Here is an 18,810-nt window from a genome sequence, read left to right as displayed (position 1 = left end):
GCTGTGACTGCAGACCCAGCGCGGGCATCCCCAGCCACTGGAACTGCAAACCCAGTGTGGGCATCCCCAGCTGCTGTGACTGCAGACCCAGGGCCGGCAGACCCAGCCTCTGTGATTTCCTGATTGCAAATAGAGTTCTTTATGACTCAATTACTTTCTACTTCAAATGAATTCGAATCGTTTTTGTATTTTGATTTTCTAAATGCTACACAGTCCTTACTTCTCCTATTATAGCTCTCTATGTATTTGAAACAAAGATGCTTTGAGTTCAGAATGGATGCTGCAGTAATGACGGTAACACCGTGAGAGCGCAACAGACATTATCAGGGCCTTGAGCACCCGGGGAGCCAGGAAGAAATGAGCCCAGCAATATTTAAGGGATAAAAACCGCAGCTTAGCATTTGAAATTTGTTGAAAATCATATCACTTTACTCTAATTTTCTCTGAAGATGTGCATGGAAAACTATAATCACTCAAAAGAAGAAACTTTTAGGAATAACAGGATTTTCACAAATCCCAGAGTCTTTTGGATAAGAAAAAAAATGGAACTTTTATAAACCGTGACACCAATCGTGCCGTTTCTAAGGGTTTCTTTCTAGTGTCGGAGCCCTTGTTCAACAATATCTGAACGGCTGAAATGAAAAGCCTGAGTGGTGGAATCCACCTCAAATAAAGATTACATGATTGTGTGTCATTCAACAAATTTTTAAATTGCCTAATGCATGCTTTATCGAAAGAGCTTCACACTGACTGGTGATTTGCGATTTCATCCCAATCATAAAAGGACAAGAAGGACTTAGAAGAAATTGTCTCTCTATAGCCAGGAACGACTTGCATTCAAGAAAATCTAAATGAGCCTTCTTATCTGTAATGAAGCTGGTGTCCACTGTCACCGAGCGGTGCACGCTCTGACCACTCACTGCCTCCACTATTTTCAATACCTCTGCAGGGCTTTACTGAATGTACAACATATAACGAAACATTACTGGTGCAACTTAATAAATCTTAAGGTCAATGAGCCTGATACAGTAAATATTAAAACAGACTATAAAACATCAAATGGATAAGTGAATGCTTTAAAATTAATCTAAAAGAATATTAAGTGTACAAACACAAAAGAAATACAGTTAATGATACCCTTAAATTACTTGGAAATTTAACTTCTCTTGACAATATAGGATTAAGATCAAATATTTGGAAGCAAAATTCTCAAGAGAAAAAAATTATACAATTTAAAAATTTAAACCTTTCTCTGAGGGTTATTTCCTTTCTTTATGAAGTAACTAAATGAAGATCATATTTCTTAAAATACATTTCACTGTCTTTTTAAAATGCCTGAGCTGGAAACAATTTCATGTCAAAATCTTTACTGTCCATCCCAACATCTCAACACATCATGCTAAATTCAGAAAGCCAAAAAGAAAAAAGGAAGAAGAAGAAAAGAAAAGAAAACCTTTCATTTTTCACCCAAATTAAGAGAAAGGTGTTATTAAAATGGCTCAGTACTGGTGGTGCACAGGAGACAAGCTATTGAGTGCTCACATAGTGCTAAATCTCCGATTTCCCCCATGGTGTCTTAAATACGTGTTAGAGGCTACGACTGTGGGAGTTGTTGCTGGTGTGCTTTTATTGTTGCTTTCTTGAGTCTACAGATTTAAAAACTATCACCGTTTCATGTTATTAAATTTTCTCCCAGTTTTAAGAATCCTCTGTATTATCTAGGATGCTCAGTGAGCCTCCTGTTAAGGTAGGTACATTTTGTATGATCCATTCCATGTCCACTCCTGACCCAGTAACGGTGTGACCCGTTACTGAAGCGTCAGACACCATACACACACACAGGAAGTGCTGAGTCGTCTCAGGAATGTTCTAAGTAGAGGCAAAGAATGTGCTTCTATTTTACCTTTGCAGATAAGAGTTAAGGCTTAGTTATGACTTGCTGGGGTACTTTATTAACCCTATGATTTGAAAACTAAAATTTCCAGTCAGTCAAATTTCATCTATTATATAAAAATATTCAATAGGTATTCAAATACAGAAAAATGCCAACTACTGTGAGTGTTTGACTGCCTACATCAGTGACTCCCAGTCTTCCTAATGTTGTGACCCTTTAATACAGCTCCTTATGCTCTAGTGGCCCCAACCATAAAATTATTTTTGTTCCTACCATGACTATAATTTTGCTTCTATTTTAAGTTGTAATATAAATACTTTTGGAGAAAGAGGTTTGCCAGAGGGGACTTGACCCTTTGGTTGTGAACCGCTGACCTATATAGTAAAATCCCAGGGTTAAAATGTCACTTACTAATGCGTAGGGGATTTGGAGTCGATTGAAGCCGGTCATTTCTAACCTGCAGACACTCAGTCTGCACGTTGTCTGTCTTAGTCCTCACTGCTTCATATCCGTGTGTGTGTGTGTGTGTGTGTGTGTGTGTGTGTGTGTATGTGTGGCTTTTGGAGCTGCAGACACAGCTTTCCACAAAATCTGATCTCTGTCCTAACAAGACAAGAGATAAATACAGGCTGTGAAACTTAACCTGTTTTCTCAGCCACTAGATTTTGTCACTTGTAAAAATTAGGATAATTGCCATCTTATAAAAGGGAAGGATTCAAATAAGATCTCCTATGCAAAGACACTGTGGCCTGTGTGCTGGTGACAAAAGCTACAGACTGGTACTATGACCCTAACAGCAGAGACACTAACATCTGTGGCACAGATCTCTTCCCGGCATTTGGTCCAGCTTGGTGAAGAGAGAACATCTAATGCAGGCCAGCCTTTCTGTTTCTCCCACCGCAGTTTAGACTCGGGGTCTCTGTGACTCTCCATCTCGGTGTCTGCAAATGCACACGGGGCTCTGCACATTCCTCCTAAGAACAAACTTACCTATGGAACATCAAAATGCATTCGTCCATAACTGAGGAGGAAGTAAAAGACAAACCCAGGAGGTGACCAGAACGGTTCACAGGCTGGTGATGAGTCAGGAGAGAGCAGCAGTAACTGTGGTGAATATTAATTGGTTTGACCTTGGGCATGGACTCATCATATCTGTGGTGGTGAGAGAACCAGGTATACTCTGGAGGAACCACTCATCCTGACCTTTGACCCAAGTGCTTTCAGGAAAATGGACTTTACTCTGTATAAGATAAAGCCATGTCAATCAATGCATAGCACTGGTCTAACAAAGTAATTTCTACAATGCTAGCTAATGGAGGTAGCTGAAGCTCAGATCTTGGATTTTTACTTATCTCATCAGGATATTTAACATTTTTTCTACCTATGTATCATCACAATTCGAATTAAACATAGGCATGGTAGTCAGAGAAGACACAGCTACTCCAGCCAGTGAGCTGTCTCTGAAACGAGTGAAACCACACTGAAGTTGTTTTACCATCTGTTTTGGAGGCCCACACAGTTCACTTTCTGGCCAAGCCAATAGAATTCAGTGTCTACCACACAACCACTAGCAAATGCTAATGTAGTTAGATGTAGTTCAAAAGCTAAGAGACTTTCCTAGTGTCTACTAAAGTGTAGATCAAGATGCAGAGCAACCAAATAGAATTCTAATGCCAATGGCCTTCTTCAGAGGCAAGCAGGGTCAGTGTGTAAAAACAACTGCCGTGCAATGAAGCTAAAGCTGACTATAGCTATAATAACATTATTACTAATACACAGGTACAGATGTCACAAAAGGCACTGCTGGATATTGCAGACAGTGGGAATTGTGCACAAGGGACAGGAGAAGCCACACTCTTTCCATGCTGCTTCCTCACTTTTAATAAAGAGGTGTGAGCAGGTAATTGTCTTGTAAACAGAGGCTGGGAATGTAAAGGGAGAACAAGACAACAGAAAGGAAAGTTGACATAAATCCACACACAACGCGTGTGTCTAGGGTTCTTACTCTGTCGTGGAAGATCTGGCCTGTGCCTGTTGCCCACTTCTTTCAAATGTTCCCAACAATAGGGTGGGGTTCCTTGCTAAGGTTCTCCTTCCTGTTGCCGCCAGGGGTGTCAAAACAGAAAGCCTAGGGGACAGTGTTGGCTGGTTTGATTTGGTTTCTTACCAATGCCCAAACGTCCACGGGAAAAATGAACCTTTTTGTCTCCTACTGGGCTCAGGGACACCTAATTAACCATCGCTGACCTGAATGTTTATTTGCATGTGAACACTGAGTCTTTAACACTGGGCAGGGTGGGGAAGAGTTTGCTGAAAACTAGGGGTCAATTCTCACAGATGAATCTGTCAAAACAAATGTGCGAGAGTTGACTCAAACTTAAGAGTAGGGAACTGGACTTCCTCCCCCCCAAGTGAAAGTATGTTGGGACAGTTCCTTTACTTGTCCTGCATATATGACATCAGAAAAGCCTGTAATCCTTAAGGGGCTGTTGGCTGTAGTTTCTGTCCCGCAGGACCGGGTGGGACAGAAAGCCCTGTCAACAAGGGACTTTGAAGTTTGAAGAAGGGCTAACTCTAGGAGTACTTGTTGATGCATACCTGTAATCCCAGCTGCTAGGGAGGCTGAGGCAGGAGGATTACAAACTGAAAGTCAGGAAGAGCCATTTAGAGCCCCTATTGCTAACAAGGGGAGTTAGGGACAACTTGAGAATTTTAGTTTGCGTTCAAGTATTAATCTAATCCAGACCTTCACAGTCTAGGCCTCTTGATTTACCATGAATGTTTGGAAAGAGAGATGTCAAGGGTCCCACTTCATATCAGTTGTTCCAGAATATCAGAGGTGAGGAAGCATGGCCTGTTCTGTCATTCTATGTGTAAACACATTTCAATGTGGACAATTTCACTACAGAGCGATGTCTTGTGATTAATACTCCATTTCTTCACTAGCTTTTTCAAACTTTAATGTTCAGAAATGGATGTGACCAGAATGATTCTTACCACCCAGACACCTCAGGTTTCTTACACGACATCTGTCCCACTCCACTCTAACCAGCTACTGTGTGTTCACTTACTCCCTAAGCAGACCTTGAGCGGGAGACTGAGGACTTTCACCACTGCGTGTGCTTTCTGCTCCTGGGACTAAAACGCCCTGATCAAAACAACTCAGGGGAGGAAATAGTTAATCAGGCTTCCAGCCCAAGGCCACAGTCTATCCCAGAAGAAAATCAGGAGAGGAAAGGAAGGCAGAAACTCAGACAGGCCCACTGCTATTCTGGGCAGCAGGACCTCTCCCTCACAGCCAGGGAAGTACAGAAAGAAGCGTGGAGGAATGCACTCAGGTTCCTGTTTAGTTAGCTTTCCTAATACACCAGGACTTCCTACCCAGGGAATGGGCAACTCACAGTGGACCAAGACCTCCTACACCATTTAAAAATCAAGATAATCCCCCCAAGGCATGTCCACAGACCAATCCAGTCTCTGCAGTCCTTCAACTGAGACTGTCTTCTCAGCTGGCTCTAAGCTGTGTCAAGCTGACAGACGGTTAAAGCCAGCTGTGTCACAGTTTTTCATGGTTTCCTCTTGTCTATGTTCTAGTCCCTTGAATCTTGGCTGACTTTTGACTGCTTTGAGCATTGGAATATAGGAGAATGACACTATGTCAATATCAGATGTCCATAAAACCCTCAAGCCATCATTTAACAAGTGGGACTAGTAATCTCAATGAGATAACATGAGGAAATGTCCTAAGGTTCTGGAGAGGGGCCACTATGACTATGCTTGGTTTCTCAGCCACATCTACCAAGATCCTAAACCAAGAATAAGGCCATCCTGAAACAGTCAGCCCTGCCGAGCTTCAAGCTAACAGCACAGAGCAACCTCAGCCAATATCTGAAGAAGTGCAAGCTTGCCTGACTGTCTGACCCAAGCGTTGAAATCTCTAACGACAATAGCATCTTGAAGTGCGGAGTGGGGAATGTTTGTTCTACAGGAGCGGGTTTACCGTCCCAAAACATGTGGTCCTGCTTACACTAGCTCCTAAGTCACTCCAAAACATATTTCGTTAAGAGAGCAGGTCAACTGTGTCCACATGTCAGGGTCAGGGTAAGAAGCATTAGTTCATACTACTTACTGCTGCCAAAACTGCTCTGGTCAAGCTGCAGACTGAAAGCCTCAAGTGAAATGACTAAAGTGAGTATTCCTGAGTCTTACCAAACTTCAGATATGCTCTACCCAGGCACTGAGTCGGGACTGTGAGGATAAAAGTTTGAATCATCTGCACTGTTTGTCTGCTTGAAGGTAGGTCCTATTAGAGGGCTCTTTTATTGCTAAAAGATATCTTGATAGTTCTTGTCTGAGAAGACCAGGTCTTCAACCATAATGCAATTTCTAAAGAGCCGCATTCAGAATAGAGATTTTTAAAGTCTTTGGGGAGGGGGCTGGCAAGATGGTTCAGAGGGCTAAGGAGATTGCTGCCGAGCCTGCAGACATGAATTCAACCCCTGAAACACGTCCGGTGGGAGGAAAACACCAACCCCTGCAAGTGTCCTCTGACCTCCACTCACTTCTGCGATGTGCCATGTGTATTCACAGGTCGACACGGGTGTGCATATGCACACATGCGCAATAAATCAAATGTTGAAAATTTAAAACCCACCCTTTAATGGATGGGAAGGAGTATGAACAAAACAAAATGAAATCAAAATTAAAACAAAATGCACAACTCTGCTCAAAACAGGGGTGGAAATAATTTTACATCTATTTTTAAGGATGCCAGTTTTCCAAAGGGCAAATTTACTTTTTCCTTGTAAGTTTCACTTTACATCAGCACGAAGGATGCTATCTCGACACACGCTCACATTGCAACTGGAATGCTTACTCCATTCTAGGTACATCACGGAGCACATCAGCTACACTCCACACATCATGCGAGGGTTTGGGTGCAGCAATGAATACAAAGACTCAGGCCTTCGCTGCAGTGCACAGCCTGCTGCAGGAAGTGGACACACAGTGATAGCCTCAGGTTAACAAGGGGCAGGACTGATGATCCCATAAGGAACAAGGATCTTAAAGAGTCTATGTAATTAATTACTTCATTTTCATGCTTGAACTAACAAGTTTAAGAACCTCCAACCAATAGAACTCACTGCCTCCCGAGGTAGCTCATCACATTTGTGAATAGCTTTGCTGTTTTCTTACAATGAAACAAAATCCTAGGACTCTGGTATTTATTGGTACCAGGCTTAACATCCCAGAGACAACACAAAAGAAGTGATGATCATCCACGCATTCTCTCATCTTGGTAGTCTAGAAGCCAACGTATGACGAGGGGCGAGACCTGATGCAAGCAGGTAATTTGATGCAGTGCGTTTCTGCATTTAGGTGAGCTGCAGAAACAAACTGAGGAGAAAGGAGGGCAAACCTATCAGAAGGATAGCTAATTCAACACAGCCATGTAACTTGCTCCAGCAAGAGTGAGCCAACTCAGAACCAGGACTCAGGTTTAGAGGTCAGACCTGGAGACAGGTACAGACATATGGCAAAAATGCCTGTGCAAATCTCAGTTATAATTCAACAAATGGCTCTGGGCGTCCCACTGTGTAGTAAATTCAGGTAAATGTTATTAATCTTTGAAATGATTTATTAAATTTGCTCACGCATGTCAGTTATACTAGTCCCCTACAATAATTCTTGCACATAAATCTTTTAATGTGTTTTTGTTTTAAATTGGCATCTAATAATTGCACATATTTTGGGATGCCTTGTGACATTTCAATAGATGCATGCAGTATGTAATGATTTGAGCTGGGTAATTGGCCTATCTATCACCTCAGACACATTCCATTTCTTTGTGTTAGAAATACTTAAAATTCTTTCCATTAGCAATTTTGAAATACCCAATTAATTGTCAGCCACACATCTCTCACGGTGCTACATAGCATTAGAAGTCACTCCCCCTATCCAAGTGCGCCCCTGTGGCTGGCAGCCATCTCTCTCCATCATTGACTCTCTACGCCTTTCTAGGCTCTGGTAACCACTATGCTCTTCTTCACTTCTTTGATGATATTTATTTTCTAACTCCCACAGGGAAGTTTAAGTATGTGGCGTGTGCTCTCTGTCTCCGATCTGTGTCCCTTGTCCCACTCTCATCCGCGTTCTTACACAGGAGTGATGTCGCTTTACGAACTAACGTCGTACCTTTACAGACTTTGCAGCAGCTGTGAGACAGGGCTATCTGATGAGACTCAGGACAATCCAGAGCTGGGCAGCCGATGTTCTCGACCAGCTTCATGGTCTGATCCTGTAGGAGACAGAAAAGAGATGCCTGCGATTCCCTGAGGACTTGACTGGTAAGTGACAATCAGAATCCGACAAGGTTCTAAGACACTAGTGAATTTGTTTTCCTGATGACCTCTAGCTGGACCAAGGGATCATCCCGGCATGGCACTCACTTCCATCTGGAGAGCCCACACAGCAGCCAGCAGCCCTGAGAGTCAGAACCCAACACAGCTGTAGCCATGTCTGCCACACCCAAATACCTAGATGATCCTGGAAATGTGTGTTAGTTTTCCACCAGATTTGTAAATACAAAGACAAGCATAGCAAAGACAGAGCTTGGATTAGAGTAACAACACACAACGGTTTCAACAGACTCACAACAAACCAGTAAAATTAACTGGAATTTTGGTATGAGATTGTTTCAAATTTCTGTTATGAAGAGTCTCACTGGATGTCATGGTACACATCTGTAATCTCTGCATTTTTGAGACAGTGTTAAGTAGAACTCTGCGGGATCCAGATCAGCCTGGTGTACACAGCAAGATCCAAGCCAGTGAGGGTTACACTATGGGACCCGAATGTATGTGTCGGGGAAGGGAGTTAAGGGAGAGAACCACTGACTGTCTCAGCTGACTTCAGTAAGGAATGCCAATGTTCTTCCTCAAAACTACTAGGAAAAAGAGGGTCACATGCGTGTCTTGTAGGCCAATGTTTAGCATATTTTTCTGGCACAAAAAAGTTGGGAATCTTAAATGAAAAAAAATACTAATGTAAACTCATCATCTTCATCATCATGTTCTAGAAAACAATAAGTGAAGTCCTCTCAGGAGACAGCAACATGGAATTTACTTTTCAAACATCTGGAATAGCCACCCCCAGAACCAACATTTGGCTCCTTCTGAAGGGTTCTCTTTGATCATCACCAAGGATTCTGACAATGCCAGGAATGTTACCAGTGTAAAAGTAACAAAGTAAGTCTCAGGGCTTGCAGGCTTCCATTCTTAAGTTCTGTTCAACAGTTTGGGTTTTTCATATCCTTGCTGAGAACCTCTTTCATGAGGAAATACACATTTCAAAAATTGCTCTTCCTGACTTAAATATGCAAATCAACCTCTCTTGCGAAGAAAGCAGCATAAGATGCTCTCAAGCACCGGCCTCCTTTCACTGCTGCGGTCATGTCATCTGGTGCTCTTTACATTCAAACCACGGCACTGTTCTATGCACCTCTTAGAGCTGCAACCCCCAGCATGTGTCTTCAAGTTCACAAAACTGATAATAAAGAAAGCATCACTAGGACTGAGAGTCTGGAAGATGGAAACATGAGAACTCCGCCAGTTACTCTAAGTCATAAATACAGGGCAAAAGGGCCCAAAGGAAAAAGAGGCGATGGAAGCCCTTAATGACAGGGATTTAGTCAAGAACCATAAAATTTTAGATTTGATCGGGTTGTGCTGTCCAATGCACGGTCACTAGCTACATGTGGTCGTGAACGCTGTAATATACAAAGTTTTTAAGATGTTGCTCACAGTATGACAAAGGAATGGAAAATTTGTTACATTAACTATTTTATAACAAATTTCATATTGAAATGATGTTTTAGATATACGGACTAAATACTGAGCACTAACCCAACACATTGTTTTTGTGGCTCCTGCTCCTGATGGGCAGCACAGAGTTAAGAGCAGAGGAGATGACTTCTTTTGTTTAAAAAACAAAGGGCATCACTCACCAAATGTATACTGAACACCTGCAGTATTGCCTACAACCAAACCTCTAACTGAGCTCATTTAAAATGAAATTATCGTGCAGCACATTTAGCATCAAGTAAGCAACTAGTGAATATGTGTCCCACAATAATCAATGTTATTAAACTCACAAACACTGAGGAAGAGACATCAAATGCTCTCAGTGGCTTAAATGTACAGCTTATATTTCAGAAAGATAGGCCACATTTAGAGACCAGCTGGAAGGTGTCTAAATATGTGTCAAACTGCATGCTCCTCTAATTCTCCTTTCCTTGTTTGGGAATGACTGGATTAACCCCAGATCTTGTAGGCTCCACAGTGAGATTGACCCCATAGGCAGCAGCAAAGGGTGAGGATGCTGGCAAGAGATCCCACCTGGAGACAGGATGGAGACAGGAGCCCTTCGTATGCCTTGATCCTCTTATCGTTAGGATCTGACCCATACCATAGGAACACAGATTTTAAACAAGAGAAGTCTCGTGTGTGTGTACTATAAACCTCCATCCTTCCTGTCTCAGGTCTGCCTTTAACCACGCTGACTTCCTAGTCCTCAGGCAGTCTCAAATGGGTGTACATGAAACAGACCTTCTTTAGGGTACCACGTACTGTGCAAAAACTTTTAGGATTTCCCTTTCCTTGGCCCTTGATAATTCTATAGCTAGTAATTTATTGACACAGTCAGAATAAATCACTTGTTTTTAATTTTAATATTTTGTGTGGTCTCTAGATTGTCAAATCCATGTACAAAGGACACCCAACAGGATGTCAAATATAGTTCAAATGAAAACCAGTTTTGACTGGTTCAACATTTTTCTGTACTCTGTTCTTTGACTTTGTACCTGAAAAGCCAACCAACCCTATTTCCCATGGCTCTTCACACTCCTATTGTAAGCTATGGTGGTGTCCTGTGGCCTTACTATAGCTCAAGTTGCCTTCCACAGGATGGAGATGCTATACAGTGTTTGCTTCAGGGAGCCATTTAAAATCATTATCAATGCCATCTTTGCACAACAATTAATGTTTACTATGTCGCTTTATGTTTTATTTCCCAATTAGCTGAGTGATATTTCTCATCAGTGTCAAAATCATGAGCGTCAGCAAGCTCGATCTATTGTCTCCTACCTTTTCCTTGCAACAGCAAACAAGTAGAAAGTTTTCCTTTTCATAATACTGATTCGACAAGTAACATTTTCATTTGTTGCAAAAATTGTTTTATAACAACTAGCTTATGTGCTTCAAAGGATAACAGCAATTCTTTCCTGTCTGAACTGAGACTGCTATTCAGACCCTCCCTTTGATTTAGGATCTGAAAGGAGTATTGGGAGAAAGTTTCACAGAAACATTCCCAGTGTTTATGGAATCGAGACCAGTCTGGAAGGCCCCTGAGAGCCAACTTACCTTGCATTCATAAAGCACACACATTCCAGAGGATGAGTAGACCGTGTTGCGTTCTCCCTCAAAGTAGCTCCGTCCTTGGAACTGGCAAATTGCTTTAGAAAAAAAGAGACACACATCGAAGCTTTGTTAGGAAACATGGGTCAGAAATGTGCAGACCATTTTCTTACTATTTTATCTGTTCCTATTCTTTTATTCAAAGTCATTTCAATGACTAAAATCGTGTATTCATTCTAGAGTAAGGTATATAAACCTTAATTAGCAGCATGAAAATTAAGTTGAGAGAGTGAAATGAGGCACAAAAGGATAATGAGGGATTTCAGGTTACAGAATGAGACTCTGGCAAGGACCTTTGGACTCCGATGTTTTTAAATGCTTAAAACATATTATATATTTATATAAAAATGTCTTCATGAAACCCAGTACATTAACAATAAATATTTACAAATAAGGAAGAGAGAGACAGAGAGACAGAGAAGAGGGAAGGAGGGAGGGAGGGAGGGAGGGAGGGAGGGAAGGAGGGAGGGAGGAAGGAAGGAAGGAAATGATGGCCAAGGAAGCAGATCAGTGTCTTGCTCAGCCATCATCAGAGAAATTTCCTCCTGTAGCAGATGGGAACAGAGACCCACATGCAGAAGAGTGAGAGAACTCAGAACACTCGGTCCTAAAGGGAGTGTCTCCATCAAATCCCTCCTGTCAAAGCACAGGGAACCCTAAAGAAGAGGAGGCAGAAAGGGTATAAGAACCAGAGGGGATGGAAGACACCAAGGAAACAAGGGTCTCTAAATCAACATGATCTATACACCTATGACCTCACAGAAGCTGAGCTGCATGCACAGGGCATGCATAGGTCTGCATCTGATGGGGTCCTAGAGCTGAAAGGAGAAGTGTACACATGCCCCATCCCTAACCAGGAATCTGTCTCCAATGGATAACCATTTGCAAATGAAAATATCCTTTTGTCTAAGGGAACTCCCTAGGGAAACAAACTACTCTTTTTTTTTTATCACATTGAGGTGGGTCCAAAGCCCTCCCTCCTATGTCTAGGTTGAGCAAGGTATTCCTCCAAAAATAATGGGCTCCAAAATGCCAGTTCAAGTACTAGGGATAAATCCTGGTCCCACTGGCAGTGGTTCCACAAACTGCCCCAGTCACACAACTGTCATCCACATTCAGAGGGCTTAGTTTACTTCTATGCTGGTTCTCAGTCTGGGAACAATGAGCTCCCACTAGTTCAGGTCAGCTCTTTCTGTGGGTATCCCCATCATGGTTTTGACCCCTTTGCTCATATTATTGTTTTTCCCTCTCTACAGCTGGTCTCCAGAAGCTCAGCCCAGTGCTTAGTTGTGGATCTCTGTATCTCCTTCCATCAGTTGCTGGATGAAGGCTCTATGATGACAATTAAGATCATCATGAAAAAGATTACAGGGGAAGGTCAGTTTAGGCACCCTCTCCACTGTTGCGTAGGGTCTTAGCTGGGGTCATCTTTGTGGATTCCTGGGAATTTTTCTGATGCCGGGTTTCTTGCTGGCCTCATAATGGCTCCCACAATGAAGATATCTCTTTCCTTACTCTCTCTCTTTGTCCTTCCCCCATATCAACCATCCTGTTCCCTCATGTTCTCCTCTTCCCTCCCCTTCTCTCCTCCCCCTCGCCTTCTGCTTTTCCTTCTCCCCCACCACCCAGCTCCCAGTTTTCTCAGGAGATCAGAGAAACAACCATGGATACCACTGGGAAAGGGAAATAGATAGGAAACAAACTACTCTCATGAGTAGACGTCCTACCCAGCAGCAGATGACCAACAGGAAATTAATTAACACTATTTTTGGAGGTTCCTCATCTCATAAAGTGTTAAGGGTTTTTAAGATTTTTACCTTATTTTTAATTTTTATTTTACTTATATATTTTCCTCTCTTTTGACCCTACAGGTCCTTTGGGCAAATCAGTTTATAATCTTATGGAGATCTCTGTGTGATTTTCTTTGGAGCTAAACAGCTGTGGGACCTCATGGGAGGACAGAAAAACCCAACAAGCCAGCCCACGTGGATAACTGCATCCACAGAAAGCCTGAGAAAGCTTGGAAAAGAATAGAACGAAGCATGTTTTCTTGGTAGCAGCAGTTTCTCGGGTCTGTTCTGCTTGCTAGAAGCAAGCAAGAGCTCTTGTCTAAGAGAGGCTTCCTGACTCAGCTTTAGCTGCAAAACCTTGCATCTCTTTTAAGAGGTTCTGTCAAGAAACACTTAAACGGTGTTGATAAAAAGCTGAGCGCATGCTTTTCAGTTTTCAGCCAAAGCAGGAAAAAAGCTGTGCCGTTTTAAAATGTCAGCTTTTGGGGCCATCCTGCCAGGGCAAACTCTGACTCTTTCAGGCAGGCAGTCCGAATACGAAGCATTTGAGTGTGGTCTGTGAGCAGAATGCTGCAGCTTGCTTGCTGGCAGGGACTTTAAAATGCCATAGAGTTGTGACAATAAATGTGGTTACAGCCGGTACCTCAGCCATGCGACTGAAATTTCAGAAAGCTAAGAAATGGGCTGGATCCATACCGAGCCATGTGGCTAACATATACTAGAATAATGGACTATATAAGTTATAAGAGCTAATATGAAGCCTGAACCAATCAGTTTATAACCTATGTGGACCTGTGTGTGATTTTCTTTGGGACTTGCTGGCTGTGGGGTACCAGGCGGGATGAAAACCCCAACAAGCCGGCCCTCATACTACATTATAGCTTCAAGTTTGGTGTTTTTATGGGATGCCTCAGTTTACAAAAGAGTGGGATTCTACATATATACCTGTTTCTTGTGCCCTTTCTTGGGCTCTTTCCCTTCTATTTCTTTGTTTTGTCCTATTCAAATGTGTTAGTTTTGTTCTCTTATTATATTATTTTTGTCTTACTCCTTAGAAGCCTGTTTGTTTCCTAATGAGAGACAGAAAAAAAATAAATCTGAATGTGGGGGGAAGTGGAGAAGAACTGGGAGGAGTAGAGGAAGGGGGAACTGTAATCAGGATATATTCATTATATGAAGGAAAAATCTACATTCAATAAAAGAGGGAAAAGGAAACAACAAAGCTTGCAGATGTTTAACTGCCCGATGGCCGATGGATGACATTCTCCTTATATCCTAAGTGGGCACTTGGGTGGCAACAAATGCCTGGTGTAGTTTAATATGCTGTAGAATTTTAAGACAAATTGGGAAGGTCTTTTAATTACAATATGCACATGTAAGCTTTATGCTTTTTAGTTTATACTACTTTAAATGAATATTCATGAGTTGGGACACCTCATTTAAGACATTGAGATGAATTAACATGGACCTACCTTGCTTCCATCTCAATGACAGAAAACATTTAAACATAACTCAGAAACACAGAAATGAGTTGTAATTGAATAAGATACATAGGTCTCCAACCAGTTCTCTACAAATCTGGAAAATACAATTAAACTAATAGAAGCTGCTCTTACTTTGATATGATCGTTTCTACACTGCCAATGCTGACTTTTATCTGGGTTCCTGTCACACTACAGCAGCCTAAACCTAGGGTCATTATCTGACTTTAGGTTTTAGACTCTAAACCAGTTGTTCTCAGTCTTCCTAATACTGTCACCTTTAACACAGTTTCTGTTGCTACTACATAACTGTAATTTTGTTACTGTTATGAGTTGTAATGTGATATATCTGATATGCAACCCCCAGAAGGGTCATGACCCATAGGTTGAGAACCACTGCCTAAATTGACCTTTGACTTACAGCTTTGCCCTGTTTTCTTTGAAAGGCCCTATCATAGATTCATAAATTCCAAGTAACATACCAATACCTCAAGATAACTATACTGGTTTGGATACTGTTGAAGATGACTGACTGACACAAACAGACCCTGAATTTTGTTCCAATTGTTACTTTGTTTGTAATAGTTTCACCTTTTATTTTAGTCATATGGAACTTATAATGTCAGCACATCCTTTTAGTTCTATCTAAAAGTGGATCCCCCTACTCAATTTGTATTGAAAAATTTAACTATATAAATACAACTACTAGAGAATTGGTTAAAAATTTTTGGAGATAGCTAAAAATTAATACAACTTAATTATATAAATTAGAAACTGTCTGAAAGTTGCTCAGTCATGAATATTTATAATGAAATGACTGATATGTCAGCTGTATACCATGTGTTACCTTATGAGCTAAAATAACATATGTGTTTGCTTAATAAACCCAACTGATTGCTAAATATTTCTTCCATGTGTGACTTAAAGTATGCTTTTATCTTAGTAAATGCCACAAATCCAGCATACCAGAATCTGGTCAACCATACACTTACCTACATGGAATACATCCTGTATTCTATAAGAGAATGAAAAATGCAACTTTCTAATTTGTGCTCAGCACCTGAATTCAAAGGATTCAAAGCTTACTACACAATGTGGTAAGTCCAAGGGTGGGTAAAAGAAAAATCCTGGTGCAGGAAACCATTTGGAGAAACTACGCCCGAATTTCCAAATGATTGTTTATAAATGTTTATTTTCATTTTAAACTATAATAGTCATGGCTAAGTTTTAAAAGAATTAAATAAATAAATAAATAAATAAATAAATAAATAAGAGGGATATGATATACAGATTGCATTGGTATGGATCTTGGTCTATTGATATAAATGAGGTAGATTTTGTTACACTGTATATGTATATATATGTGTGTGTATATACATACATAGATAGATATATGTATATATATTTCTACTCTTATTTAAGGCATTATGCTTATGCTGTTCATTTAAAAATGTAATGTATAGTTAAGAAATACAGATTAATAGATAGTTATCTGTAATATTCAAGCATGGAGCTATGTTAGTTAGGTTTTCTAGATGCCAAAGGTATATTTCAGATTGATAGGCATTCTTCAAAACTTTCAAAGACCTACAGAATATGGTATTTAAAATGTTTTGAGAATTTAGATTTTTCTCAACAGTAAGATATGTCTTCTTATGGCAGCAACCACTGCTTCAGAGAAGTTAATGGGAATTGAAGAAATTTGTTAAGAAATTTGTCTTCAATTAACAGAGCTAACTGTCCATTTGTGCATGAAACTGTTCTTGCTTGGACTGCTTGATATTATGCTATATGAACTGGACATGCAGGACCCACAGAAAAATGACTCCTGAAATTGCCTAAAAAAAGGTGAGCCAGGACAGGCTCCAAAGCCACAGAGAAACCCTGTCTCGAAAAACCAAAAAAAAAAAAAAAAAAAAAAGGTGAGACAGTCCTTCAGGGCTCCTGCTTCATGAAAGAGTCTGCTAGATATTCTGCAGGACACAGAAAAAAGTGACTGACAAACTGCCAAATAGGTGAAAAAATAGTTTTTCATATTTCCTGCTTCATGGAAAAGTCTGCCAGATACTATAAGCCTATAGGCTGAAGATGGATGACCCAAAGTTACAGAAGAACTTTGGGTGACTGTCCAGACACTGAGATGTTTCTGTCAATTCTAGAGTTTTGGAAGTTGCTTAAAATGTGCTTCCTGTTTATTTAGGTAAAATTATATCCTGCTTGGGTCCTTGATGGGGCTGAAGACAGATAGCTATAGTTACAGTTTTCTTTAGTTATGATAAAAGACAAATTAGATATGAAACTTTCCAGATACAAACAGACTAAAGATTGTAAATGTAATTCTTGCTTGATAACTGTTTCATTATATGTAATTTTATTATGTTAAAGTGAAAACTTTCCTTTGTATTTACACAGAAAAGGGGAGATGATATTGAATGTCCCTATGTATGCTGTTAACATATTTTATTACCATTGGTTAATAAAGAAGCTGCTTTGGCCTATGGCAGAGCAGAATATAACAAGGTGGAAAATCTAAACAGAGAGAGGAGGAAAGAAGGTGGAGTCAGAAATACACCATGTAGTTGCTGAACGAAAAGACGCTGGAGCCACAACCTTGTGGCAATACACAGATTAATAGAAATGGATTGATCTTAAGATGAAGAACTAGCTAGAAATATGCTTGAGCCATTGGCCAAACAGTGTTGTAATTAATATAGTTTTGTGTGATTATTCAGGTCTGGGAAGCTGGGAAATTAAAGCACAGTCTCTGATGATAATGTCTGGTGCTCTGTAAGCAGCAGGACTCATGATCCCTGTCATCACTATTTAATAGATATACAGACTCACATATAACTCATTTTAGTACAAGTAGAGCTGGTACTATCTAATTAAAGAATTAATAACTACTAAACCAACAGGACAGGATAATCAGTTTGGGAAGAGTGACAAATAAAAAGAGGCTGAAGAAGAAATTACTGAAGGTCTGGTCAAGGACCCAGCTTCTTGACCACCGCAGGTCATCTTCTGACTGTGTCTAACTAATCAATCGGAGGAGGAGAAGGTTTCACTGGAGTGGATCTGAGTTATGCTGCAAAGCTGCCTAGGAGCTGATCGTGGCCTAGGATCAGTCACTGTAGAGGAAGAGGCAGTAAGGAAACGTGGCCAGTTCCTTCTCTCTAGCCTTCCATTTTCTTTTGTCAAGGTCTCACATTGTAAATACCCATACAGAGCTAGCTGTGAAGCAGACCAGGACCGTATCAACCATAGAAACCAGGTTCTCAGAATTCAGGGTAGGAGAGATGATGGAACTGGAGGTAAGGAGCTAAAGAAGGTTGCTCACTGTGGACCTTTAAGAGGTCTCACAAGAAAAGGCTTAAGGAAGACCAGGAGAGAGAAAAATGCCTGACAAGTTTTGAAGAGAGAACACTGTCTTTTACTTTTTGAAATGTAGACCTTGTCAAATAGGCATAAAGTAAAATGTGGAAACTGAGACCTTGGAAGATCAAATATCTAACAGAGCAGGAAAAATGGGTTAGTTATACATTCAGTTTTTAATCAAGTCCTGCCCATGGAAGTCTCAAAGTCTCAGAGATGGAGCTAATTTCAGTGGACACTGCAATGTAAGACCAGCTCCAGATTTCCAGAACCAAAGAGCATCTGCCATTGACCACTGGATTACCAGTACGCATCTTCACTTCTCCAACAAAACAGCGAGGAACTTTGACTTTGTGACAGTGAACTCTGTTTTAATTAAATTGCATGCATGCATCTATGATCACAAAAGCTTCCCTACTTTCATAATTTCAGCATATATCTGTCAGTGTGCCTATGTGCATATACAACATTAAGTTCCTTGTGATTCAACTCTAGATGCTTATGCTTCAAATCATTCACCTGCTGAAAACAATATATAGGAGAGGCGCGCAGTCGCGGCGGAGAGGCGTGCAGTCACGGCAGAGAGGGCATTTGTAGGCACAACCCTTGGCCAGTAGGGAAACCTGACCCAGTTTTAGAATACCCATTGGATAGGATCGATAGGAGGAGATGGGCAGGCGCCAAGGCAAGAATTCACCCAATAACCTGAAAGGCAACATGAAAACACCAGAACACAATGATCTTACAACAGAAGTATTTGAACACCCTAACACAGAAGAAGTGGGAAAAATTGACTTTAT

General features: G+C 40.9%; 1 protein-coding gene across 2 annotated transcripts in view; it reads right to left on the bottom strand.

Moving 5' to 3' along the window:
* Positions 1–18,810, bottom strand: part of Nell2 (neural EGFL like 2) — a 338,769-nt gene that overhangs the window by 174,327 nt on the left and 145,632 nt on the right. For both annotated transcript variants that reach the window (XM_005354010.1, XM_013348697.2), the window contains 2 exons: positions 11,314–11,405; positions 8,090–8,192 (listed from right to left, as the gene is read on the bottom strand). In XM_005354010.1, coding sequence (XP_005354067.1) covers positions 8,090–8,192; positions 11,314–11,405 — 195 coding nt within the window. The remainder of the gene's footprint in view (positions 1–8,089; positions 8,193–11,313; positions 11,406–18,810) is intronic.

The sequence above is a fragment of the Microtus ochrogaster genome, chromosome 15, assembly GCF_000317375.1.
Source record: "Microtus ochrogaster isolate Prairie Vole_2 chromosome 15, MicOch1.0, whole genome shotgun sequence".
NCBI lineage: Eukaryota > Metazoa > Chordata > Mammalia > Rodentia > Cricetidae > Microtus > Microtus ochrogaster.
Note: the sequence above shows the minus strand (reverse complement) of the source record. Positions and strands in the feature narration are given on the sequence as shown.